This window comes from Seriola lalandi, unplaced genomic scaffold, assembly GCF_002814215.2.
Source record: "Seriola lalandi dorsalis isolate HSWRI2012SDOR001 ecotype SW California unplaced genomic scaffold, Sedor1 jcf7180002054556, whole genome shotgun sequence".
In the NCBI taxonomy this organism is placed as follows: domain Eukaryota; kingdom Metazoa; phylum Chordata; class Actinopteri; order Carangiformes; family Carangidae; genus Seriola; species Seriola lalandi.
This window is the reverse complement of record NW_019525109.1, coordinates 99,564-127,374: the sequence shown is the minus strand read 5'-3', so window position 1 is coordinate 127,374 and position 27,811 is coordinate 99,564. Positions and strand designations below refer to the sequence as shown.

The 27,811-nt window shown below is 39.3% G+C and overlaps 1 protein-coding gene across 2 annotated transcripts; it reads left to right on the top strand.

Moving 5' to 3' along the window:
* The first annotated feature begins 108 nt into the window (after nucleotides 1-108).
* On the top strand, nucleotides 109-27,691 carry pank1a (pantothenate kinase 1a). Of its 2 annotated transcripts, none has more exons than XM_023415734.2 (8): nucleotides 109-969; nucleotides 12,897-13,043; nucleotides 13,361-13,566; nucleotides 14,189-14,442; nucleotides 17,555-17,731; nucleotides 18,664-18,787; nucleotides 20,673-20,798; nucleotides 20,975-27,691. In XM_023415734.2, the coding sequence occupies exons 1-8, from the start codon at nucleotides 687-689 to the stop codon at nucleotides 21,032-21,034; spliced, it is 1,377 nt and encodes a 458-aa protein (XP_023271502.1). In that variant the 5' UTR covers nucleotides 109-686; the 3' UTR covers nucleotides 21,035-27,691. The 2 variants fall into 2 exon arrangements, with proteins under 2 accessions (XP_023271502.1, XP_023271503.1); XM_023415735.2 differs by lacking the exon at nucleotides 109-969 and adding an exon at nucleotides 1,491-1,732.
* The last annotated feature ends 120 nt before the right edge of the window (nucleotides 27,692-27,811 follow it).

Sequence of the window (27,811 nt, the reverse complement as noted above, 5' to 3'; positions counted from 1 at the left end):
GTGCACATCACGCGTGGAGAGGACTGCGGGGAATGAGGATGACAGCGGACAGCGACGCTTATAAATAAAGCGCCCACAGCTGCACGGACTGGTACCGAGTGTGTGTGTGCGTGTGTCGGACTTTGCTTAATATTCCAGCGGGGAGCTGCCGCAGCCCATCACTGTACAGCAGGCAACACAGGACGAGTCCTTTCTTGCGTTCCTTTGTGTTCGAGCGTTGAATTACAGTGTAATTTTACCGCAGAGGGGAGAGAAAACCGGTCGGAGGAGGTGAACGGGTTCGGGCCTCGGTTGGAGGAGGTGGAGTGACGTAGCAGTCCGCACACACACACACACACAAACACCGGCTGCTGCTGCGCCTGCCAGGACCTCAATGTAGGGAAATGACCGCGAGTGACCTCAAAGGAAACACTGTATTTTAGCGCTGCTCGCGTTTTTATTTTACACTACATTAAAGCAAGAATGGATGTTGAATTTTAGCTAGACATTTTTACGGTAAAATCACGTCATATCACGGGAAAGAGTAACGTTAGCTAATCGCTCGGCTGTCTCACTAGCTTGCAAGCGGCTAACATTAGCTAGCTAAGCTACAGCAGCCCGGTTTGTCATTGCTAGCGGCCGGGCTTGTACATTTTGTTTCCCGCAGATGCTAAGCTAAGCTAGGCTAGGCTCGGCTAGCTATTGCCATGGATAAAGCAAAGTCAATGATGGACAAGAAAGGAGCGTCGGGACCCTTTCATGTCAACAACGGGCAGAACCAGAGGGGGTTTCACGGCCACGTCGTTGTGGCTGCTAACGGCAGTTGCTGCAGCGGCAATGCGTTCGGCTCGAGCGCCGGACCCAACTGCAGCAGCACGTTTGAGAACATGCATCATCTGCACCGCAGCGACGATGCAGAGTGCAACGGGTCCCCGGCCAAGAGGTGCAGGCTGCGGAGGAGGACGGAGTCGGTGAGACGGAACAGACCCCGTGAGTGTCAACCAGCTTCTGCTGTCATTGAAATTGCACACATGGTCTGACATGATGATGTGCTGTTTGTGTGAAACCGGGTGACTGTAACCCTCCACTGTGCAATACTGATCAGCCGGGGTTTGCACAACCACGCCGTGCTGCAACAAGAGAACAACCTCTGACACTCAGCTTGCGTTCTCCTTTCACTGCCTTTATATTCACTGCTCTTATTGTTCGGTTGTTAATTTGTGTTTTAGGTCACAATCTTGTCTTTTTTTTTTTTTTTTTTTTTTTTTTTTTTTAGATTAGGTGTCATGACTCTAGCTGCTCAGTCCAATCTCCAAGCCTGCCGTCGTCAGGGAGACCCCCTTTTGTTTTTATGAACCCTCAGGTTCCATTTGGTGCGGTGTGATTGGTCGGTTCCCGGTGGTGAAAAAGCTCCTGATAAGTGGGCTTGGCTTGCCTCAGCCAACCAACACCCGCCTCTTGTCTTCAGAAGGCAGGGTGAATGGGTCGGCACCCCGCCCCCTTATTTACCGAGTGTTTCGGATGATGTGAGTAAAGATCATCCAGGAAAACTTTCCCGTTTTAGCGCAGAATGTAGTGAAAGTGTCGTTTTCTTCGTTGTGTGAAGTCTGAGACTGACTGAGCCCTGCTTAACTCTTCTCTGGCAAGCTTGTTTAATATCATTTTTTTTTTCAAATTTATATTTTTGTTTTGTATGTACCAGTGAGCTGATATTTTGCCTCAACTATGAAGCTTATAAGTGAAAAGAAGCCCGGTAAGTCTGAGTTGGTTTGTGTTTCATTGCAATGAGAAGACCTAGGTACAAATCATGTAACAAAACATTTAAATCTCTTCAAATGCTATGAAAACAAATCTCTTATTTTCCAAAAATTCATTATCTTCATAAATTAATGCGTCAGTCAGACTGTTGCACATTTAAATCATGATAAAAAGACAAAGATTGTTGACTTCAACAAAGAAACACAACGGACTGGACTTTCTCAGTACGTGCTCTTTAAAGTCATTCTTTTGCAGACAGCTGATTGTTTTCCATTGCAGGGAATTGCCACTGACTAACCAAGATTCCTCACAGCTCCTTTTAAGTCAAAGCCCCATGATTTGTTGTGCCTGAGTGCGGCTGTCATGGTGAAATTTGTTCTCATTTTGCAGAGATAAGTGCTTTAAGTTTAGAAGCCTCGCTGCTTAGTCAGCCAGTCAGCATTCTTTATATCTAAATGTAATTGTGTAAGGGTGAAAGGGTGGGGCATCAGTTTTGGTTTCTGCTATCATAGAAATGTTAAAAACTATAAGATTTTATTTTGATTTTATTCAGAAACCATTTGACACAACAGGAAGTGCATCAAATTAGACCTTTTACTGTATGACCAGGGATGCTTAAGTAAATATTGCAACACCATTACTGTGATAAAGTTGCGGTATTTACTGTTATATCAATTGCTGCTTATCTCCGACGTATACAGTAGTCAGAAACATTTTACTGATTCACGATGCAGTTATTCACTTATTATGTGGCTCCATCTACAAGGTTTTACAATATTTATTGCATTTTTAAGGAGTCTCCGCTTTAGGCTACATCCCCTCTAATTTAACTATTTGTTTACCTCCATCTTAGACTTTGGGTCTGACAGGTTATACCTGTGCAAGACCAGTTAACTACAGCTTTCGCTTGCGATCATGTCTTAACAGGTTTTGATTTTAGTAAATTAAGTGTTTAGTTTTCTTTTCCAATAATGCGGCACTGTATGTGTTTTCACAATTACTCTTGTTCAGGCACCACACAGGACCATTTCTGTTCTTGCGTCCTTGATTGATTGATTCATAGAAATTTGTAACTTGTCGTAGATTATAACACAATATGGAAATCTGCGGACATCTATTCAGTGTTAACGTAAGCACCGGTTGTCACCTCTCCCTGGAATATGAAAGATGTGTATTAGCTGTTTAGATAAAACCAAATGACCACATTCAAGAAATGTTGACAATTTATTAGGCACCACTGTAAATATACAGTATGTAGTCCGGATTGTGTATCTGTCAGTGGGATGAGATATTTCTTGTACTGATATGATGAAAGGTTAAAACAAACCAGCCATAAAACAGGAAAATCCTCATGAGAAAACTCCACCATACACAAACTTGACAGTCTTCTCATCTTGCATCATATGGTCTTGTGAATATGGGTTCATAAGTTACTGGAGAAGTGTGATGTTGCAATGAACTGACTGACTGCCGGATAATGCAATGAATCTTTTCTGTGGTTTTCAGTGATGAATAGTAGTGTGAGAGCTGGCCCAAATGAAGTAATTAAGGGACATCTCATCAGTAAACTTTGAAATGTCCGGTCAGAGCTCCTATGCTTTATGGCTGAGTTATCCTTGGATGGAGGCCAGCCGTTCTGATAAACCCAGATAACCCTCTAAGCTTTTCCTCACTGAGGGCTAGCCGTGGAATGTATTCCCCTCGGGGATGTGATTTTTCACTTTTGTCCCCAGACTTTTCTCTACTCAGGGATTGAGGTGGTTTTGGATCGGGGTTACTTTTGGGTAGCGCTGCCAGCAATTCCTCTTGTTTACACCAGAAGTAACTTGGCAGCAATTTCACTGACTCTCTCCTGGAACAGAATTGCTTTTATTTTAACCAGCAGGCTTATTCTCCAGCTCCATCACTTGTGTGACAGGGCTGAAGTTTCTTTTTATACTTCATATCTAATTTGTGTATGAGGCAATTTGGAGAAATATGCAGCGTTTCAACACAAAGTGAAATGTGCAAACGTACCAGCAATTATAATTTCCAAAATCTGGTTGTATTTGTAGATATCATATACTAAATGAATTTAGCTCTTCATCTGTTGCTGAAGTTTGCTTTATTTTATGCCTAATGCACAGCACATATTGTAAATTATTAGTGTGTGTATTTCTACTCTTTGTATCATACCTTAATTTGCCCAAAACAGTTTTGTGGACATTTTGGCATATAGTGTTTAAATTACCCTGTATGTGATCTTATGGGCGTGGTCAGTAGTGGGCAGAATAGGTGGGTGAGCAATCAAGCTGGGCTTGACATCCCAGCGTTGGGAAGTCATTACAATGATGACAGTAGAAGAAAGAGGATGAAACTTTTATCTCTTACCCTTCGCCTTTCTCTCTGTTGTTTCTTTTGTCCTGAACAGGCATTGTAGACTGCTGTGTCCATGTGTCAGTGAGACACACGGCTTTGAGCGACGTGCATTGAGCGACTGTCACATCTGCTGTGTGGTGTCACCTTAAAATAAAAACAGGAAGCTCAGCAGTATTAGTAGCCTATATAATTATCACATGGAATTGTAAGTTTCATATACAGTATCAGCAGTGTTTCATTTGCAAGGCGGAGAGCTGATTTTTGCCAAAGCTTTTCAAGAAATCCGGACGTGCAGAATGATGATGAGATTGAGTCACAACCTGTTGTGTTTGGTATCAGTTTTCGAGGAATTTTGACTTGAACAATATTGTGTGATTAAGTGTTTTGACGGAGTCACAGAGAAATTTGCATTTTTCCGAGATAACGGGCATATAATGTAGGAAGTCACGGAAAAAAACATACTTTCCAAGGAATCTCTATAGAGAGAAATTGCTTAGTGTTGAGACTACGGTTTAACTGCTAGTACATGGTGGTTGTATCAGCACCTGGGAAATTAAAACATTCCCAACTGACCACACCTGGATGTTTCTTAGTTGTAGAACCTTTAACTGAGGGCTATGGCTCAGCCAGTTTTCAGCGGGTTTTGGTGAACAGTAACAGCCTGAGTTTGTGTGTTAATTCAGTAACAGAGTAACTCCCATTAAAAGGTATAGGTTTGTCAGAAAGGTCTTCCACAGGTCAAGTCAATGTTCAACCACTGTCTATTGCAGATGGATCACATGCTAACAAGTTTCAGTAAGGGTGTAGGTGATTTCAGGAGGGAGGGGAATGGGGGGAGTATTAAGGATAATGTAAATCAAGATGATGGGAATTGTTCACTCCATGGCACACCCGAAAACCACAGAAACTCTTCCTTCTGTCTGAAACTGTGCAGAAACCTACATGTTTAGCATTTCTTGTTTTCCCAGATATAAAAGTGTCATTTGTCAGTCATCTGCTCAGTGATCTGCAAGATAGACAATCTGTCAATTAGTCAGAAAATGAATTGCCAGCCATATTGATAATCATTTGATCATTTTTCAAACAGAAATGTCAAAAAAATTCTGTGCTACTCTTCTTTATTTTACATCGCTGCAAATTGGATTTTCTACTGTTCATCGGACAAAAATTGGTTTATGGATTAATTATGAAAATAATTGGCAGATTAATCAATAATGAAAACAGTGAGCCCTTAATTTGTTTACTACAGCAAATACTCACAATGAGGAACAAGCAGCAAGGAAATAATTTGTATATTTCTGCTTGAAAAATCACTTTGATTATTTAATAGAAACAATTGTAGATTCATTTTAGTCAATTGAATAATCAATTAATTGTATGAGGTCTACCATAGTAACTATAGGACTAAACAATGTAGTCATAAAAGCAGTGGCAGTGGATGTAGTGATAGTTATAGTACTATGAGGACATTAACGGTGAAACTCTGAATCAGTGAAGAGAGTGACAGGACAAAACTTCCAGTGATGTGTGATTAGTAATGAGTGTATGTTATTGTATCCAGACCAGTGGTGTATTTTCTTCTTATCATACAACATGCTGTACAAGTGCTGGTTTTGTCCTGTGCTGTCTGCACAGTGTAGTCGCACGCACGCAAGCACACACACACACACACACACACACACACACACACGCACGCACACACACACACACACACACACACACACACACACACACAGTTTAAGCAATAGGAAATTTAATAGAAACTGTTTATTGTTGCCGGTAATCCCTGAGGTCATGTTGGAAAGTAAGCACGGTGGAAAAAAATAAATGTTATGAGTCCTTCTACACTTTCACACTTACATACTGTATCTACCACATGGGCAAGGCAGAGTGTCGGGCCAGAGACCTTTCACCTACATGGACACAAATCACTCCTCAACCCTGCTCTTTGTAACACTGACCTTTGACTGGACACTTTGCGTGCGTGCGTGCATGTGTGTGAGTGACATATGTGCTGTTTAAATAGAAACTGAGGATAAGTGGGCACCTGTGATGAGGTCTATAGGACACACAGGAAAATTAATAATCATGTGATGTTTAGAATTTTCAGTTATTAATATAAGAAAGTAAGAGCTGCGGTTTTTCAGCTGCTTTACCATGAGGCTGACATGACATGACTGAAATGTCTTGATCGAGAAATGTTACACAGGAATTACAGAAGCGCTGCTCCATTATAGTTCCTGGGGTTTTTTGTATAAGATGTAGGTGTAGATTTAGCTTCAAGGCTTAAGTAGGTGAATGAAAGAAAGAATGTTGGCCTGTCTCTTCATTCGGTGCGTCCATATCTCTTGATATCACTGACTGCTAAGCAGTAATGTTTCCTCTGGCATCATGTATTAATTTTTTTGTGAGTCGTTTGTTGTTTTTCCACTGCACAAGGGAATGATCATGGGAGTAATGCAGCCAATACATGTCAAGTAGACTAATGACAGAGCCAGTGCTTGCTCTTGGTGGGAATTATTGGGTTTCTGTAAATATTATTACATAGAGAAGGTCTAGACCTGCTCTATTTTGGAAAGTGCCTTGAGATAACGTATGTTGTGAATTGGTGTTATACAAATAAAAATTTACTTGACTTGACTTGACTTGACAGACAATTTACTCCATACATTCAATAGGCCTTAGATACACAGGTTAAATAAAAAAGACTGGTGTCATTCTTTGAACTTCAACTGTATTTTACCACAGAAAAAAAAACTCCAATATGTGTCCACAACTTAAAAAAAAAAAAAAAAAATCCTGCCTTATATTTCAAGTTTGACATGCCACAATGAAAAATACTTACATTATTTTAATTTCTGCGCACACATGTTGCTCAATATTAAAAGAGTGAGAGAAACGTTCACATAGCAATCAACCTGTTTGCCTTGCTATCAGGGGAGTGGAACACTTTTGTTATCTAAAACTACAAGCACCCATTAATGCTATAAGGAAATGTTCAGGCTGTAATTTAACATTTATACTCACTACAAGCATGACATGCATTGGAAAGGCATCCAAAACTGCTGGTTATTCCTTGTCACTTTAATTCTGTACTTTGCTGAAAATCATCTTAGAAGGGCTCTTAAGCAAAAGTGTTCATGTTCAAGGCTTTAAAAGTGAGTTACTCAGTTTGGGTTGTGGTAAAGGTCAGAAGTTGTGCATGTTCGATTAGGGCTGCAACTATCGATTATTTGGCATTCACAACTGTTTTTGCTTGAAAAATGGCTGAAACGATGAATCATTTGTCAATATAGCTGCCGATTATTTAATCAACTAATCATTTCAGCTCTAATGAAGACAGAAAAGTATAGTCTTCACTAGAATGAGAACTGTTGCAACATTGATTTACTGAAAAGTGTGTAATTTGTTTTCCTCGCCCACTGAGTACATGTCTTCCTTATTAGCACTGGTTTCAGTGTGGGAGTTTCCTCTATGACAACATTAAATTATAAGAAGAGAAACTGAATGTGTGAACTACATGAAAGGTTCAATTTGAGGCCACATTAGCACAAAATACTCTCCCCTAGCAACTCAAAATATCAGTATGATATTTATTTGTGTATTTACTTCAGACAACAAGCTATGATTACATATATATATATATATATATATATATATATATGTTTGATTTTATTTGGATCATGTCATGTGCTGGTTGTGAGTGTGTTTTTGGCTCGGGCTGTGGAGGAAAATGTGATTGTCACTTGAGGCAGACGCCGTCATGCACCTTGGCTGGCCTCTAACACTCCTGCTTATGCTTCCATTTTATCAGAGAAGATCATTTCAAAGGCAGAGATGGCTTCGAGGCTGAAGCAGCTGACCTCAGTAAAGAATGCTGTTGTGGGAAAACAAATGTTTTCCCTCGTGTACATGCATTGTAATGAAACATTAAAAAAAAAAAGAGAGAACAAGAGCAATCATTATCTAGCTCCCTGTTTGTCCAGTAGGTGGGTTGAGTAATGAGTCTTAGAGCAATGTTGTCACAAGTGGAAAAAATGTAATGAGATTAGTTGAAATTGTGCACAGCATAAAAACACACCACAAATCTATTTTTAATGTTCTGGTTGTAACAAAAAAACCACACGAACCAGCTTTTTGACCTTTTTCAACGGCAAAATCAGTGCGTCTCAGTTCATGTTTACAGACATCAGAGCAGGTCAGTAGGTAAAAGGGGACGATGACAAAAAGTCAACCAAACAATAAAGGAGGTGATAGGTGACTCCTGCTGGAAGTAACCAAACACTGACCGCTGTAGTAGAGCAGCAGCAGGTTATGAGCAGGTAACAGGAGCAGCAGTGATGGTGGTGGTTTCAGTTACTACTAGGTAGCAGATGTTTCAATAGCCATGTGCACAAAAGTCACATGGCCAACATGTGCATTTCAATACAACACCATCACAGACTATCACACAATTCCACCCACAAAATTGAGCAGTTTGAGTAGCTATTTCTTGCAGGAATAATGTATTAGATTTATTACGCTGTCAGGTGTTGATGCAGATTACAGTGTAAATCCTCAGGCCCCAGTAGTTTAATTGACAAGAGGCTGTCACACACTCGCTGTTCTAAATCATCACAAACACTTTCATATGACATGATATGATTCACATTAAACACTTAGATGTCTATCCTGCTCAGTAAGGAAAATCAACAGATTTTAATGCTGTTTTACTCTGTTTGTAGCAGCAACAGTTAACAACAGCAACAGTTTCTGTCGACACTTTCATTGCTAACACCATGAGAAGTTGGTAAAAGGCATAAAATACGCATTTGCAGGTGGTTCACCCATGACCTGAAATCCCAAAATCAAATTTGGTGGCTCTAATCTGAAAATGGACTTTGCCTCAATAAGCCAGACAGAATCATTCTGTTCTCTTCAGCAGTCTGTTGTGAAAGAGTCACATCTCCTGATTGTCATGACAGGGCAATGAAAAGGTGAAAAGGCACAGAGAGGACCAGGATTGGTTAAAAAGTCACTTGTCACAGGCAGACAGCTCTGGTATGCTGATAAGTGTTTCACCAGTGTTTAACGAGTCAGGAAGAAAGCTATCTCCAAAGATCTCTGATTTGAAAACAATTAATAAGAGAAAATTTATTTATATTAAATTAATTGATAAATTATTCTTCTAGCAAAAATGCCAGCCATCATGTAGTTTCAACATCTTGCTGTTTTTCTTTCTCATGTGACAGTAAACTTAATATTTTTGGACTATTGATCAGACAAAACGAGACATATGAAGACGTCACCTTGAGTTTTGGGAAAGTATTTTCTGACATAGAAAATTAATCAATTTAATCAGGAAAATAATTATCAGATTAATTTATGAAAATGAAAATAATTGTTGAATCTCTTACTGACCTATATTTGCTCGCATTGTAACGTTCAATTAAAAGCTGTTATTACCAAATAATTAAAACATCTCTTAGCACAGAGTCTTCCACTGCTTTGTCTGTAATTAATACTGACGGGACAAACATAAAAAGGTAGTCAGCATGAGAAATGACATGTCACGTACTGATGTACCAAGTAATTACTCGTTATCACATTCATTGTTACAATGATTTGAATTTTAGATCCTATTTTCCAGCCCATGTTTTTTAACATCTCATAACAAAAGAAGCAGTTGAGGGTTTCCTGAGTTTCCTGTATGATTAACTTTGTTTTGATTGTGAAGTGGTTTGCAGTGTCTTGGCTGCTGAGTGTGCTGACCCGTCATCATGCGCCAAATATTTGCATTCAACACATTCTTTTGTCGAACGTTGCTGCTTTCCACAGCCATCTTTTAGTGATCACGTGTTCGTTTGTCTTTAACAGTTGCACAGGGTTTTTATTGTTCTCAACTATGGACACACTGACTAGTCAGAATGAAGCTGCTTCTGTCAAGTGTCTTATGCAACAAATATAAAACATTAATGTTTCAAAGACTCACAGAACGCTGAGAGGCCCTCTCTGACTTGACCTGTAGTAACCTCATTGTCTCACCAGGACTGTCGCAGGTAAAGAGCACACTATCCTCAAATGTTTGCTTCTCTCAGATTTCAACTAGAACTTTGTTGAACTGCTAATGCAAAGAGAGGAAGATCAATGCAGATGGTTTCTAAAATTAGCCTCATATGCACAATTAGAAAGGAAAAGATCCGTCTGCACATTGTTTTTGTTTTTTTTTAGATTCTCTTGTTACATTTTGGTGTTACATGTTTTGTGTCTTTCTTTTAGGGCTGTACCTCACAATTATTTTCAATTATTATAATTCCAATAATTGTTCAGTAGATTATTTTAAGCGATTCAATTAAGCGATTAATACATTTGTCAGAAAACAGTGAAAAATCCTTGATAAATTCCCCACAGCCCAAGCTGATGATTTATTTGATCAACGATCCAAAACCCAAATATGTTCAGTTTTCTATCATATATGACAAAAAGAAATGGATCAAATCCTCACTCTTGAGAATCAGAGAATATTTGTGATTTTCTTTCCTGAAATGTCTCTTTATCTAAATAGTTGCAGATTGACTCTCTGTCGATCAGCTAAATGATTGATTGTTGCAGTTCCGCCATCTTTTAACTTTTGCAACCATTTTGGAAATAGGTGTTCCTACTTTGACTTTTTTATGTGTTTTTTTTATGTGTTGTGTTTTTCAAGGCAAACAAAATTACAGGTTGTCATACAAAGCCTTGGCTGCTGTCATCATCTTAAAATGGCTGCGTTCATTTAGCATTTCTTATCTGTTTAATGGTTATTTTATCAATAGGGCTGCAACTAATGATTATTTTCTCTCTCGATTAATCTGCTCTCAATTAAATGTTTAATGTACAAAATGTCAAATTTCTCACTATTTCTCAGAACCTGGGATTAAATCTTCAGATTGCTTGTTTTGTTCGAATAATAGTCCAAAACACAATGATATTTCTTTACATTGTTGTAACACAGAGACAAGCAGCAGATCATCACAATGAAAGAGCAGAAATATTTTTGCTTGAAAAATTAGTGAAACTACTATTGAAATAGTTTCAAATGACAAATCAACTAATCAGCTAATTGTTTCAGCTGTAATTATCGTGCAAATAAAGCCTGCTGAATTGAGTTGAAAAACCAAGAAAGGCTGATGCACCTTTAAGTTAAATATAGCAGCTGCTTTGTGGTGCATTAAAAACGTCTTGCGGCGTCAGTGCTCTTCCGTCGATGCCAGTAAATCTTACTTGAATTGGATTAAATTGATCGAGAGACAAGAAGCAAGCAAAAGATGGAAGGAGAGGAGTGGGACAGGATGAGAAAGGAAAAAAAAAAGGGAAATGATAAAGAAAATAGGAAATTGAAGGAGCCTTAAAGGAGAATAAGTAGTGAAAGAGGGAATAAACCAGACAGGAGAGAGGAAGTGATGCAATTGGTGCAGACACAGAGAGAGAGAGAAAGAGGTGTGTTTGAGAACGTGATGGAGGCTGAGAGATGGAGAGGACGAGCTAAGTGAAAGAGAAAAAATGAGACAGAAGAGTGTGTGAGAGAAGGAGAGAAGAGGAGATGATGGTGGGGGGTGGGGTCTGTTTCCATGGCAACTGTGGCTCTTGTTGAGCTGTGGTGGTGTTTTTTTCTTTTTTCCAAGCCTCTTGTGCTGGAAGATTTTTCTTTTTTTTTGTGCTGAACTCAATGTTCTATCCAACTAAACTCTCCAGACCAGATTCTCCTCTCCAGGCTTCTCTGTGCTCCACTAACACTGCTTCTATACGGCGGATCCATGTAGAGAGAGAAACAATCATCGATGAGTCAATGAACAGAAAATGAATCAGCAACTATTTTGATAATCAGTTAATCATTTTTAGCCCTTTTCAAGCAAATATCACAAATATTCAGTGGTTAAAGATCCTCAGATGTGATGACGAGCTGCTTTTCTTTCTCATATCTGATTTCAAACTGAATAATCTACTAAAATATTATGAGTAGCTTCATTGATAATGAAAATAATTAACTGCTGCCTTACATTCATGTAAAAGGTAGGTTGGCCCTTTTCATATCAAACATTTGTCTCAGGTTATTCTCTGGTTGTAGTTAGCAGAGACTCTAGTTTGGGGCTGCAGTTTTTTAATTTTAATTTTCCATTTATCAGCTTTATCTGAGACTATTTTCTCAATTAATGGGTTTTCTATGAAAAATTGGTAAAAAGCACCCATTATAATGTCCCAGTTTAAGGTGATGCATTCGAAGGACTTTTGCAGGAAGTTTGACACATTTCCCCCCATTTTAAAACAATTAGTCAAATATCAAATATTATTTTCTGTTGATCAACCAATTGATCGGTCGACTAATTCTTGCAGCTCCACATTGAAAAACTGCTAAATTGTTTCGGTTTTATTTTTCTTCTTGGCCCATAAATCCACCCACTTTCTGTTTTTCTTTCTCTCCAATTCTTTCCTTTCATTTTCTTTATTCTTTGTCTTTTGAGGGAGACAGCTAAATAATGTTTGAACTTCAGTTTCATTAAATCAATGAAGTAGTTCAACCCTGGTTGAGATGACAGTCCCAGTGGAGGGTTGAGTGGCATGTGTTGACCCGCTGGGATAGACCAGTTCGTCGGTCAACAGAAATTTAATCAATGACAATTAAACTTTTTAAATAATCTTTTCAAATAAAGCTGCCATAAAAGGTTTATATCTGTGACTTTAAGCCTGTTTGTCAGACAAAACAAAACATTTGAAGGCATCATCATCCTGTTTCTAAAGGTTAAAAAGTTCCTTACACCCGTGTCTGTCTTCCTCGTCCTCAGCTTTCCCCTGGTTTGGTATGGACATCGGTGGCACCTTGGTGAAGCTGGTGTACTTTGAGCCAGTCGATATAACTGCAGAGGAAGAGCAGGAGGAAGTGGAAAATCTCAAGTCCATCCGTCGCTACCTCACCTCAAATGTGGCCTACGGTACGTCTATACACACACACACACACACACACACACACACACACACACACACACACACGTATATTTGCACCTGCTAATTTGTTTGTGTATCTAAGAAAGGAAAAGTCAGGTCAAGGACACATTACGAGAAGATACCATATTTTGCACTGTGTCACTGATGTATTACATAAGATTGATAAGGAGTTTTGTTCATGACGTCAAGTTCAGTTTTTATAGAGAACAGATCATTCACATTTTTACAGTGGACCACAGCTTTTAGTAAAGTTTGTTTTTAGTTCCCAAATCAACATGGTAATGATCGTTCCTCGCACCCTCAGGTAAAACAGGCGTCCGTGACGTCCACCTGGAACTGAGGAACCTGACCATGTGCGGCAGGACGGGGAACCTGCACTTCATCCGCTTCCCAACACAGGCCATGCCCCGTTTTATTCAGATGGGACGCGACAAGAACTTCTCCAGCCTGCACACGACACTCTGCGCCACCGGGGGCGGGGCGTACAAGTTCGAGAACGACTTCCGAACGGTGAGTGTACGGCCGAAAAAAAAGGCCGGTTAGTGTTAAGTGATTTGACAGTCCCAGCTTCTCAAATGGGAGAATTTGTTTCCTTTACTTTGTATTAATTTGAATACGTTTGAGTTTTGGACTTTTCGTCAGATAAAACAAGAAATTTAAATTGCAACTGTAACTGGCTTTTTCCACTGAGAAAATAAATGGAGGATTAAATCATAATGGAAATAATCATGAGTTACCCAGCATACTAACCTGGCCATGTTGACCTGACCAGTTATAATCTGATCTGAGCAGAGATTTCTGCCTGCCTCTGTGATTTGCAGTTGATTGAGGTTATCCGTATGTATCTACATTTCTTTGCTCAGGTGACTGCATTTGACGTCATGGTCTGTTTACTTGAGTTCGTTGACCCTGTCTGTAGTGCAGTAGGATCAGTGAACTTCTCTGTGCCCCGCAGCATGAACTGAACTAAACCAAGTTCAGTTTGTGCACATTTCGTGGAGTGTTTTAAAATAATTTGAGCTTCATAAATTCAATGATGCTTCCAAGGAACGTGATAAACATTTAGTTTATAGTGTTCAGCAGCTAAAACAGTGACCTCTCACTATTTTACCCTCCTCCATTTGTGCTGCAGATGGCCGACCTGGAGCTGCTGAAGCTGGACGAGCTGGACTGCCTGATCCGTGGCCTACTGTTCGTCGACCGGGTGAGCTTCAACGGACACCCAGAGGGCTACTACTTCCAGAACCCGTCAGACACCCAGAGCTGCGTGAAGAAACCCTGCACCCTGGACAACCCCTTCCCCATGCTGCTGGTCAACATCGGCTCCGGGGTCTCCATACTGGCCGTGTACTCAGAGAACAATTACAAACGGGTGACTGGGACCAGGTGAGGTTGATAGACACCTATGTGCACGCACTCATACTTATGTACATACACACACTTGCTCAACATGCCAGCAACAGAGTCACAGGAACTTTGGTTTTGGTAGAGATTCCTCTGTCAAGCCGCAGTGATCTGGAATGGAATGAAAGAAGAAACTGAAACTGTTTTGTTTGTTTGTTTATTTATTTGCAAAATATCAAAAAGAAGATAAAAAACTAAAAATCAGATGAAAAATTATGGCAAATTAAAACACAAAGTAATATTCATGCAATCACAAGAGATATGCATGAGGAGCCAAAAAGCCAGACGCTTATTGTGATGCTTCGCTAGGAGAGCATCAAATTTCATATCACAACAACATCAGATTTCAGTAGCAAAATATCTCATGTTTTGTAATATACAATATATATATATACATATATGTGTGTGTGTGTATATGTGTGTGTATATATATATATGTGTGTGTGTGTGTGTATATGTATATATATATATAAAATATACAAATGTACAATATATGTGATATATGCTGAAAAAAACTGAAAGAAGTTCTCTTAATATTAAGTGAAGGTTCATTGATCTTAAGCCACTCCAATATGTGATTTAGTTCATTAATTAAGGTGGCAGTTAAATTACTGAGAATAAACAAAAGTCAAGAGTAGCATGTGATGGGTGGAAGCAGCCTTTTCCCAGACATAGTTTGCAGAATGTTTTCAATTGGGCCCAAGTGAGTTGAAAACTGAGAAACAATAAAAAGATTAGACTTAAGCCCCAAATCAATGGGTATTGATCATTATGTTGCTTTGCATGAGTGAATATGTGCAAAAGGTGAAGGCTGAAGGCGAAATGCTTTTTATAGCTTCAGTAGATCTGCAAGTTAAGACAGAACCAGTTGTTTGCATTCCAGTCATCCTTTATCTATTATCACCTTGTGTACCTTAGTGCTTATGTAATAGTAGAGCCAGATGGTGATTAGATAGAGAAGTCTTGAAAACAGCTGAAAAGAAGGTCCCACCCAGACCTGATGAGGAGACCAATCGCAGTTCATGGTGTGGTCGTTGTGTGTGTGTGTGTGTGTGTGTGTGTGTGTGTGTGTGTGTGTGTGAGACAGTTCAAACGGTGGAAAAACTTCAAAACAGAAACAAGTTGACCTCCAAGATGAAGATACAACAGTATCCACTCGCACCATGTGTCGCTTTTTGTTCACAGAAGAGAAAATTAGGCTTTTAAATAAAAATGAAAAACACCGCCCCCCCCACCGTGAAACATGATGGAGGCTCAGTTATGTTATGAGGTTGTTTGGCTAAGATTATCAAAGCGTTCATAACCCACTGCCCAATGATAGAGAGCTCTGTCTCAGCCGCAGGTCACGGCTTCTCCAACAGGATAATGACCCAAAACATCCAAAAGCAGCCAAGACTGGATGAGAAGAAAACATTTGACTGTTCTTAAGTGGCCCACTATGAGTCCTGATCTTAATCCAACTGAACATCTACGGAAAGAACCGAAACTCTACCCAGCAAACCTGAGAGAACGGGAGGAGTTTGCTCAAGAAGAGTGGGACTAACTACTGAGGGATGTAAAAATGCAAGAAAAAGCACTTGTTTGCAGTGATCGCCTCATAAGGTCAATATTTTTGTCCATTTTTAAGTAATCTGTCACAGCGAAAAACAAAAGCTACATGTTTGTCGCACTAAATATGGACCAGAGAATAGTGGAGGAAAATTACTTCTGTCCGTTTCAGCTTGGGGTTTCTTTTCTTTTTTGAGTGCAGGTGCAACACTTTCAGCCACGTCTGTAAGTGGTGCCAGTACAACACCTGCTATTTGTTACTTCCTCATACTGTAAATGCCAAGTGTGTCTCATTGTGGCTGCTCACCATGACATCAGAGAGAGAGAGAGAGAGAGAGAGAGAGAGAGAGAGAGAGAGAGAAGCTTCCTTTTCAATCAGTCACACTGCTCCTGAGAAAAACATGGGCAAACCAACCTTGGATGTCATGGGTATTGAGGTCAAGTCGATGTCCTGTATGAATGTGTGTGTGTGTGTGTGTGTGTGTGTGTGTGTGTGAGTGTGAGGTTTGGTGTGATGTATAGTTTTTAATATTTTCTTTAGACTCCTTTTTTGTAAATTCCTTTCATCCTTACGTTGTGTAGTATTTCTACTTCTTTTACATAATGATTTAGCTCTGACCCTCTGTCGTTTTGCTTCCTCCTCTAAAACACATTGTGAAAATATGTTATATCACAGTATTGGCTCATCTCAATAACTTATTAATGATAGGAAACTCCTTACTGTAATACTTGAAACCCACATTTGTGCATCTTGTCTATCAGTCACAAACTCACACTCTCCTGTCAGACTGTTGAAGTGGTCAGACATTAACTTTGTCCAAGCTTCAGTCTTTTTGTGCTCATCATCTGTGACAGACATAATTCTTGGCTGTTTGACACAGTTACTGTGAAATGCTGGGAAGACACTATGAACTGAAACTCATTTTGTCATGAATGAATAAATCCATGATGAAATGAGTCACGTCTGGGGCAACAAACGTTACAACAAGCTTCAGACTAACTCTGAAAGACTCATTAAGAACAGATTGAAAACACTTGCTAGCCTAGCAACATTAAGGCTACAAAAAACCCATAATGCAACACTCTCAGTAGAAAACTGTCATTACACTGTCTCATCTTCAAATATAAGACGACCGCCATTTTTTTCAAAATTGGTTCCAAGAGAAAAAGATTCAGATTCCATCTATTTCTCCTCCGTTACTCCTCCACCACCCAGATATCTATTTTCCAGTTTATTTACATCTCACTTTACATTCAAAGTGTGTTTTGCCTAAACTGAATACCTGTGAGTCTTGAATGGTGGTGTGAGAAATTTTAGAGTTGAGGATAAAAGTAGATTATCACAGGCATTTGTTTCTTTCGCCATTTATTCCCTTCTTCCCCGCCTCCTCTTCTTCCTGTTCTTCTTCCCGGCCCTCTTTTCTCTCTCTCTCTTCCCAGACCACTTTGCTGCTGCTCTTGCCCGTTTTCTATTTGATTTTTCACTTTCAGGGGTCTCCATCATGTTATCTAATCCGACCTTATCCTCTGTCTGTCTCTCTGTCAGTCTGGGAGGAGGTACGTTCCTGGGCCTTTGCTGTCTGCTGACGGGCTGCGAGACGTTCGAGGAGGCGCTGGAAATGGCCAGCAAGGGAGACTCCACCAACGTGGACAAACTGGTGAAAGACATCTACGGAGGAGACTACGAGCGTTTTGGCCTGCAGGGCTCTGCTGTTGCATCTAGGTGAGTCTGACGAGGGTGTGTCCCCTGAAGGTCCACCCTCCTGTCAGGAGCCAATCAGGAGATGCTCTGCAGTGCATTAGGATGTTATACTGAACTGATTAAGACACACAATTTTTAATTCTTTGACTGTGGAAATCTGATGTTTTCATGTGAGAGATGATGATCAAAGACAGTAAAACCTGAATCTTGTTCATGTAGATGTAGAAAATCCCAAACAGATCTCTATTCACTGTGCCTCATCAAAGGATGGGTAAACCTACATTGATTTTTACTCAACAAAACATCAAGCTAATTAAGTCAATTTTATGCAGATTATTAAACTAATTACCTGCAGTGGATGAAATCAGCTTGGAACTTGTTGAATCAGCATTAAGTACTTTATTTGTTCACATTAATTAGAGAATTGCTCACACGACATAATGGTGAGAACATGAATAATCCAAAATGATTTAACAGGGTTTAATTTGTGTGGGGATGCTCTGCATGAATGTTTTCATGCACATTATAATAGAAATATGAAAGACACATACCAGCAAGTGGTATTTGAAATGATAGCTTTGAGTGGCCATAATAAGCGTTAGGTACAGCACACACGCTAACTCTTACTCAGACCTGTTCTCGCTAATCTGGGTTCAGCATGTATACAGTAAACCTGCAGCTTTGTGTCCAAAGGTTGATCCATAAAGCAAAGAGAAAAACAGATTTTATCACAGTCATCAGATTATTATCACTGTTTCCTGTTATGGTGTTCCATTCTGTCATTTACTGAGACAAAATGCACACACACACACACACACACACACACATACACACACATACAAACACATACACAACAACCCTTGTTTGCTTGTTTTTTGTGCCTGTTTTTGTCTGTTGTCTGTGTGTGTTTTTGTAATGTTCACATGTAGAATGACTCTCTGTCTGTTTTACAGTTTTGGTCACATGATGAGCAAAGACAAGCGAGACAGCATCAGTAAGGAAGACCTGGCCAGGGCCACGCTGGTCACCATCACTAATAATATAGGATCCATAGCACGGATGTGTGCTGTTAATGAGGTACACACACACACATACACACACACACACACACACACACACACACATACACGCACAGGATCATTTCATAACATGCATTCCATAACAGGCATATATGGTTTATTTAATAATTACACACAAACACATGAACAGTTATTGTGTCTCCACAATATGATCCATTAACACACACACACACACACACACACACACACACACACACACACACACAAACACACTGACGACAGATTAGCTTGTCAGCATGACTAATAATATGGATAGACACACCTTCTGTCAGTAGCATACGCACATACACAAACACACACACTTAATTCACAGCTTTTCTAGCCACTCAGCATGACTAACAACATAAAAGTAAAACACACACACTTTGTCATAGCGCCACCAAAATTATCTCCCTCACATTCAGCTGTGAATTGCGATGAGTTTCACATAATCAACAGTGAGCTGGAAGGCAATTTGGGGATTGTGAGTTCTAATTGGCACCACAGTGAAATCAGCGAGTGCATCATAAAAAACAAAACAAACAATCAGAAGCTGTTGATTTGAATATTTTAATGGTTTCTGATAGTTTAATGACTGAAATAAACGAGTACACAGTTAAATGAAAAACTGTTAAATCAGGACAACCAGTCAAAGTCAAACGTGTTATTTTCTGAAGGGAGGGATCAGCCTGGAGTCTTTCTGTGTGCTGTGAGCTTCTTTACAGTGTTGCCTTGTGGCATGGCGATCAAGCAGCATTGTACAGGGCTATCACTGCACACAGACGTGCAGCGAGGACACGTGCGCTAGTCCACCAACTAGGGGACTTTTTCTATATGGAACCAATTAACCAATAACTCCTGTTTTGATTTGAATTATCTTAAATATGGATTATAAGAACATGTTGCCCTTTAATTGTTTCAGGGTTAAAATGTAGATACTAAGGTTTTCCTGTGAGAGCTGAAAATTTTGAAGACAAAGTGACACATCGTATCTGCTCTTTGACAGCGAAACTGACATATATTTAAACCTTTTAAGTAATAATAAGACATAGCTGAGCAGTTAAACAAATCAACAAATGTTTTCCTCTGGCCTCCATTAAGTCAGTCATCTTCTAGACATTTTATTTTATTTTAAATTATTTTATAAAACTGATGACAGTGGATTATCTATTTGTAATTCCCCAAAATTCACAAACCACTGTGGCAGTTTCTTGTAATTTCGCAGGGCCTTTGCCAAATATAAGCGTAACATAATCCACTAATAAACATGCAGAGATTACTCTTTTAATACGTTGTTTTTTCACACAGTCAATGTCAAACTGGAGGTGAAAGAATTAAGTATTATGGTGCAATGGTTAATCTCCCACTGTTGTACTGCCTTTCTCATTTTACAGTATTGGTAACCAGTTTGTCAGCTCTCTGGCACCACCGTGTGGTGTGGTATAGGCGTTGCATCCTTCACACAGTTTCTGATCTGTTTCACATTTAAAAAATGACTAGTTTTTTTTTCTTTTTTTGTTTTGTTTTTTATCAATTTTACATTTTTATCTTCTTAAAGACAGTTTATAATGTTCCTGGGAGGTTTTTATTTGATTAACTGATTAGTCGACTCAGTCTTCTGGTTTTGGTTGGTTTTGTTGGTTTGACACAACAGAACCTCTGAGGACAGACATTTTATAGCATTTAATTGTCATTTTTTCAGTGCTTTTATTAGAGGTGATATCTGAGAGTTGAGAGGAATGAGGTGTTTTGATTCATGGTCAGCATCTTAACCCCGAGTCCACTGAGGCACCCTGGACTTTCATATTTTCAAATGAGGATGTATATTATTGTTATTAATATGGTTTTCCACACATATCGGGACTTTGTTTTTCTGACTTTTTTCACGGCTCTCTTCTCATCAGAAAATCGAGCGTGTGGTGTTCGTGGGGAACTTCCTTCGTATCAACACAGTGTCCACAAAGCTGCTGGCCTATGCCATGGACTTTTGGTCTAAAGGACAATTAAGAGCCCTCTTCCTGGAACATGAGGTGAACACTTGACAAATATACAGTAAATGTAATCCCGGGTAGCAACTAGGAAAAAAAAAGTCATATTCTCTTTCAGAAACCATCTGAGCTGTTTGGCTGTAAACACATCTCACTTCAGTTAAATGCCATTATGTGTGTGTGTAAAAAGTGTTTTGGTGTGTTTCCCTCTGCTTCAGGGTTATTTTGGAGCTGTGGGGGCGCTGATGGAGCTTCTCAAGACAACAGAGGACCCGTGAAGGAAACTGTGTGACATCATCAACCCTCGACAAGTCGATGTCATCTTTCCCTGGACGCTGTGATGTCATCAACTCTCGATGCTGTGACGTCATCAACTTTTGACGCTGCTGAAAGGTCCTGTTCACAGAGGCCGAGAAAGGAACACTAAGAGAGAGACACAGAAACTGAGAAAAGCCATTTTAATAATTTAACACTTGTAAATAATGATAACCTCTAATATCCATCTCCTAAATTTCCCAAACAGAGTCCCCCTATCATAGAGGTTTTAATATTGTAATCTTTAATTTATGGTTTCCTGTAATCAGCTCTGTTGGTTCCTGTCATCAGTCTTGTGTCAGGAAGCACAGACAGAGTATTTTAGTGTTTTTTGTTACTGTGTGTGTGTGTGTGTGTGTGTGCGTGTGTGTGTGTGTTAGTGTGAATAGCTACTGTAGCATTACGCCCCAGAAGCTGTGGTGCCCCGGGTGACTATTTGTGCAACAGTTCTTTAAGATACGACGTCTGCACAGAAATTAAGCTACTCTTGAATGAGTAATTGGGCATTTTTACCACAGAAGACTCGCAGAAATTTCTCTTCCACGACCACAGAAACATCATTTGACCACCAATGCCTCCTGCCTCCTTTTGTCAGAGTGCAGACGGACAGCTGTGGCTGAACACTTCAGTAATGTCGACCTCTGGTTGTTACTGATGCTGTAAAACAATCAAGACTGCAGCTAGTGGTCATCCCACTCCAAACTGCAGTTGTGCAGCAGCAGTTGTGGCAGTAGCTAAGGGTAGGGAGCCATTTTGTTGCTGCCTGTTTTTTTTTGTTTGTTTTTTTTGCACAAAAAGTTGCCCAGCTCGCTACAGTCTTCTGAGGAGTGCACTGAAGCCAAATCCTGTTGAGATTCGTACGACATCTGCCTCCTTCAGTTCAGATGGGAAGCAGAAAAACGGTCTTTAATTCTTTCTGTTGCTCCACTGCACATGGCCTTCGCTTTTTGTTTGTCTCTCCTCCAACTACCTTCATGCAAACAACATTAACAACACCGTATTGCCACGCATGCATACTGCTCCTAACCTGCTGAGTTTAGTGTTAGACAACGGGACCAAGACATTGTCTTCCAAGTGATAGTGCTACGGCTGTGTCTGCATTGTTGATGTCTGTAGACTGGCATCGCCACAATTACAGTTCAGGACCCAGTCTGGCTCAGCAACACATGTTTATGTTCTGTTTTCTTTTTTTATCTTTGTTGGGAATCATATTTTCTTTTTCTATTTCCCTCCCCCATCTGTAAGTGTCTAGTTCAAGGACACTTCAGCTGGAGGGGGCCTGATTCCTCCACCCTCTACCTTCTCTGCCACCCTGCTGCCTTGTTTGGGTGTTGCATTGTGATGTAATGAGGCATTCAGGCTGAGTTAATGCAATGCTAACGCTCCATGTAAATCCTGGCGTAAAAAAAAAAGCTTCAGCACCCCCGGCTCTTGATGCAGATGCAGAAGGATGTTATCACCTTCTGGGAGACAGTGGGGACCAAGATGCTTTTTAGCCCAGAGTCTCCCCTCATGTAAAATACACTGATGCAAATTTGCTAGCAGCAGAAGCAACTCAACCACTGTATATTAGACTGTTTTTACTGTTTAATAATGCAGATATTGGCCACTAGAGTTGATGAAGTTCTGCCCGGAAGGTGAAATTTAAAAACAGTGAGAAAAACTCCATTTCAGCGAACCTTTAAAACCCGGGGTACAGCACATGTCCAAGTCCAGATTGCTTGAGTTTCAAGGGCAAATGGCAGAATTGATCAGAAACCACACTAATGCAAACCAAGTTGTGGCACAAGCAAGACTTAAAAAATAGCTCTTAGCAAAGAAATCGCCTCATGTATGTCAACAACAAGTCAGGGCAGCCTTGTGTGGGGAACTTGCCTGTTTTATCCTGATCTGAGTCCATATCCACACTCGCACATGCACTTTAGTAGAGACTTAAGTGTTTAAATTGTGCATTTACTGAATACTTGAAAATGCTAGTGTGCATCTGCCAGTGTGGAGCTTTCAGACTTTTAGTGAAGCCATGACCTGAGATGCTAGGATGGAAAACCCTCTTACTTGCTTGAGTTGCCTGTAATGATAGTCTGAGTGGAGAAAGTCTTTTCGGAAGAATATTACCTGATGTGGAATAATGTAAATTAAATGCACACCTTACTTTATACTATAGGCAGGTTTTGCTATATGCATGAGAATGACAGCTGTAAAATGGCTTCATCATCAGTGAGCTTTGAGTCACCAACAGTGACTTATTATAGAGAATTATTAGATAATAGCTGTTTTGAAGACACATGGACCACAAGTGTATAGTTTCCTGTAACATCACGATAACCTCCCCCCCCCCGATAACCTACAGCCTTTCATCTCTGTTTATTGTCAAGCAGCTGAACTATAAAGCTGGACAGTACAGTTTCCACTGTCCACCGCTTTATTTATATATTACCACTATCTACATGCCTTTACTCTCCGTGCAGAGAAACTGTGCTTTTTCCCTTTTTGGAATCAGTCTTTGTGAAATTCAGCGTCATCCCTCAGTTTTTGTACTCAAGACGATTTCTTGTTAAATACCTCCAAACCATCACTACCAACACCTCTGGGTCGGTTAGTTTTCTGTGTTTCTGAGCCTGTGTTTCTTATACAAGTGTTAGTTCAGAACTGGGGATTCTCTTGACAGGACCTTGTGATTTATTGATCTCACCTAACAGTATAATAATGAAGGTGAAATCCTGATTATTTTTCTGGACATTATGACATGTTATTGGCTAAATAAGCTGATTGCGGTTATCTCTGCTTCACCGTCTAACATACGCACAGACTACACTTTGACCCCGACTAATAACATGTTTGCCGCTGTGCAGTTCTGTTTTGTTTTTAGTTCAGTCGTAAAAAAAAAACTGCCACTTTGTTCTTAGGTACTTGTTATTTCAAGTTGATTTTCTTTTTTTTTTTGTTCACAGCAACTCTCCACACACTAACATTTAAAAAGCTCTGCTGTGAAACTGAATATGCACCATTTGAAGAAATTATATTTGCAAATTATAGATTGAACAGAATCAAAAAACATTAGGGTCTTTTTTAACAGAAAAATCACATTTAACAGAGTTGATTCTCTGTTCATACAAACTGATTGTAGAAAACATTTTTTGTCTACCATTGGGTGTATTGGCTTAAATAATTCAAATGTCAAACTGTGGTGATATTTGTATAGCAGTATTTTGGAGGAAGATTTCGCAACCATTTCCTCTGACAACATTTAATCATCATGTTTCCATCCTACTTGTTTTCAGACGTGATGATGCTGCAGATGTTCAAACAGATGCTTCCTGGTCTGTTTTTTGTTTTCTCCCTTATTTGCCTTGTTCCAACTCATGTTTGGATGATATTGGTGGCCTCGACCTGTCAGGTCAGCTTTAACATCAGGCGAATGTCGGTTATCTCGTGCCACCGTTTCTTTTAATCTGAAAACCCCAGTCTGTTGCCTTCACTGTGTGTTACCTTGGTTACACCGTGTTTGTGCCCTTCACTTTCTTCAGTGTGATTTAATTTCAGTTTCTTACCTGCTGTACTTTACCTCAACGTTTTTGTAATGTTGCGCATGCAAGATACGTTTTTATGGTCGGGTTTCACTCTTGCTTTTTTTTTCTTTTTTTTTTTTCTTTTTGTTTATTCTTGTTTGTTTTGTTTTCTGAAATTGTACTGTGCCAGAAGATTCAGTGCAGTTAACATATATTCACAGTTTGAACATCAGTGTTTGGATTCACCTGCGAGTCCTAAATGTGTCTTAGTAAAAAAAAAAAAGAAAAAAAAACAACATTAACTTCCACTATCACTGCAAAGGCTTTGGTTCTAAAATTTGAGGTTTTTGGTAAAACAACACTCTTTAAATATCCTAACACATTACTAATGTGAACTCAAATTTTACAACCTTTTTTTTCATTGTTTTATTATAACAATAATGACAATAATGTGAGTTAATGTGTTTTTCCCATGTATTTTTCCTATGATTTGAAAATACTGTTGTACTTTTTGGTTGTTTTTGATTGGCACAAAAGAACCAGTTCTCAAAAATGCAAATCGTGCTCCATCAGCCTGAGGAAACGTTTCCAGACATGTTGTGATTTGTAGCACTTACAAAAGTCTAACTGTGAGCTGTACCTTTTTTTAAATTCATTTCATCACTATCCTGCGGAACCCTTTCTCTCAAAACAGGTAAACACCAAAGTAGAAGAAGCATTTATTTATGGAGGCCGGTGGTTTGAACATTTTACAGTCTGCTGGTTATCATTTGGCTCAGTCTTTTATTAGGAACAGATAATTAAAGACATACAACATTTTGAAATGATTAACGATTTCTGCAGAATGTAGATGACATGTTTTTAAGTGTACCTGCGTATTCCTAGTGATGGTATAATTACAAGTTATAACATCATTTTCATACTCAGCTCGTCTAAAACTGTTCTGAGCCGGTAATAATTGTACTAATGTGCTGCTGCAGCTTCTGTGCTTCAGATTCCTAAAAGCAAATCAACAATACTGTCTGGAATCTGAATTCTTCACATAAACTGTATTAACTTTTATTCAAACAGTGTCACATCTTGCACTGTAGCTGACATTTTCCTCAACTATTTAAAGTGTTTCAAACATTTTCTTTAACTTCACCACACATACAGTATGACGCAAGAATTCATTCATTTAAAGCAAATCAGCTCTTGAGCAGTGATTTTTTTTTTTTTCTCCTGTTATCATGAGTCAACAATGTTGATGTTTGTCTGCTTTGATAACGGTGTGATTTTAGAGTTTGGGCTTTGAACCTCAGTGACCTTTTGTCTGGGGTTCATTTCCCAATGGGACCATCTGTACTCGGATCAGTGTGTATTTCTCTGTATTGTAAGGAGCTTCAGTTTAAAGCGTCCACCGAACGGCAAATGTTACATCATCCGTAGTGAAATCTAAACAAAAGGCTATGCAGCAACACATCCAACAAACTCTTTGTCCCTTTCAACAAACTCACCTCTTCTCTGAACCTACCACAGTTGATTTGACTTGTTTGTAAATGTTTAAAAAGAAAAAAAAAGTATATATATGTGTATGTATACATACATATATATATGTATACACACACAACCCTGTTAGTTTTCCCCTCTGAGAAATCCTGTTTGAATCTTGACAGAGAGAGTTTCTCCTCCTGATGTTTCTGTCCTGCTGATTTAGTTGTTAACACTATTTAAGGTGGATGCTCGCAACAGGATGTTGTAGACTGAATTATGCACCACATTGAAGGTGTGATTTTTCAGTGTCAGCTGTGACATTGTAAGTAAGGTCGTTGTCACATACCCACAGTTATTTTTGAATGATACTGTTATGGCGAATCTTCGTCTTATCTGAACTGTGCATCTTGTTGGATGAACGACCCTGGCTGAATTTGTTTAAAGTTAAGTCTCACCTTTGTTTACATCAGTGTGTAAAAGAAGTACTTCAAATCGGCTGGGGCTTATCTTCTAACAGTGTGTTACTTCAGGGTAGATACCAAACTGTAAACACCTTGTTGCTGTCAAACCTCTTGTTGCTTACTAGCCACAGAGTTCTTTGTGACCCTCTGACCTTTTGCTGGTCTAATATTTTTCACCCCACTTTGCTAAACCTTTCAGGATTTCCTCAGAGGTTCTTAATCTGGTCGGACATCCTGTTGCGTGAACACATCCAGCCTTTAAACTGTCTTCTGGAATGCTTGACTGGCAGGACAGACCTTTTCACCCTTGTGTATTTGATTGTACAGAGATTTTGTAAATAATATTAATATGATATATTCTACACCAGCAATCTGTCTGTTGATAAAGTTATTTCAGCCGTTCAGGGCCAGGTTTCCCAAACAGGATGTGGCACTCCATTTACAATCCCAAAGCAGACAGAAGACGCATCGAGACAAACCACTTTCCTCTGCAGCTTTATCACCTTTACCGACAACTTTACCAGAGCTGTTTTAAATAGTATTAGCAAACACTTTTAGGAGTCTGTTAACCTGCTTGTGCTATATGATTGATGGGATTTTCCTCACTAGGACTAGATACATTTCTATGTGTTTTTTGTGATTGCCTAACTTTAGCAGTCATTGTAAGCTCATGTTATATCCACCTGATAATTTTTTTACATTCATTGTCACATAAATATAATTTTAATTTGACTTAAAAAAAAAAAAAAAACAACCTGAATAATCATTCATATTCTGAATGGTGATTGAGAACTGAATTAGGTCTTTTTTTTTTAAGGAGGAATGTGGTATGTTGAATTAGATGTTTTCTCTTCACTTTGAAGTGTTTAACTAATTTTAATGCTCTTGGTGGCCACAGCCCAGATGCCTGTTTTCTGTCTGCTGGATTTCAGTGCCGCTTGTTCACGTCAGCTCCTCTGTGTTCTGGATCTGGGCGTGAAAGTGTTGGGAAGCCAAGCTGGTTGTTGGCGTCAGTTCTGCTGCTGCTTTTAACTCTGGTTTGAAAAAAGAAAGGGTTAAAAAGAGAGAAAAAAAAAGACGATTAAAAAAAAGGCTCCCTGCCTTGTGCAATGTGTATGTACTGAAGTGAAGAGATTTTTTTTTTTTCTAAAAAGGAATTAAACTAAAACTGGATGAAGTGTGTGTTATAGATATTTCTTTACTCACCTGTATGTGGAAAGAAAGAAAGAACAGGGAGACAGACACACATAAAGAAAGAAAAACAATGAAAAGAATCAGTAAGTAAGAAAAGGACTGA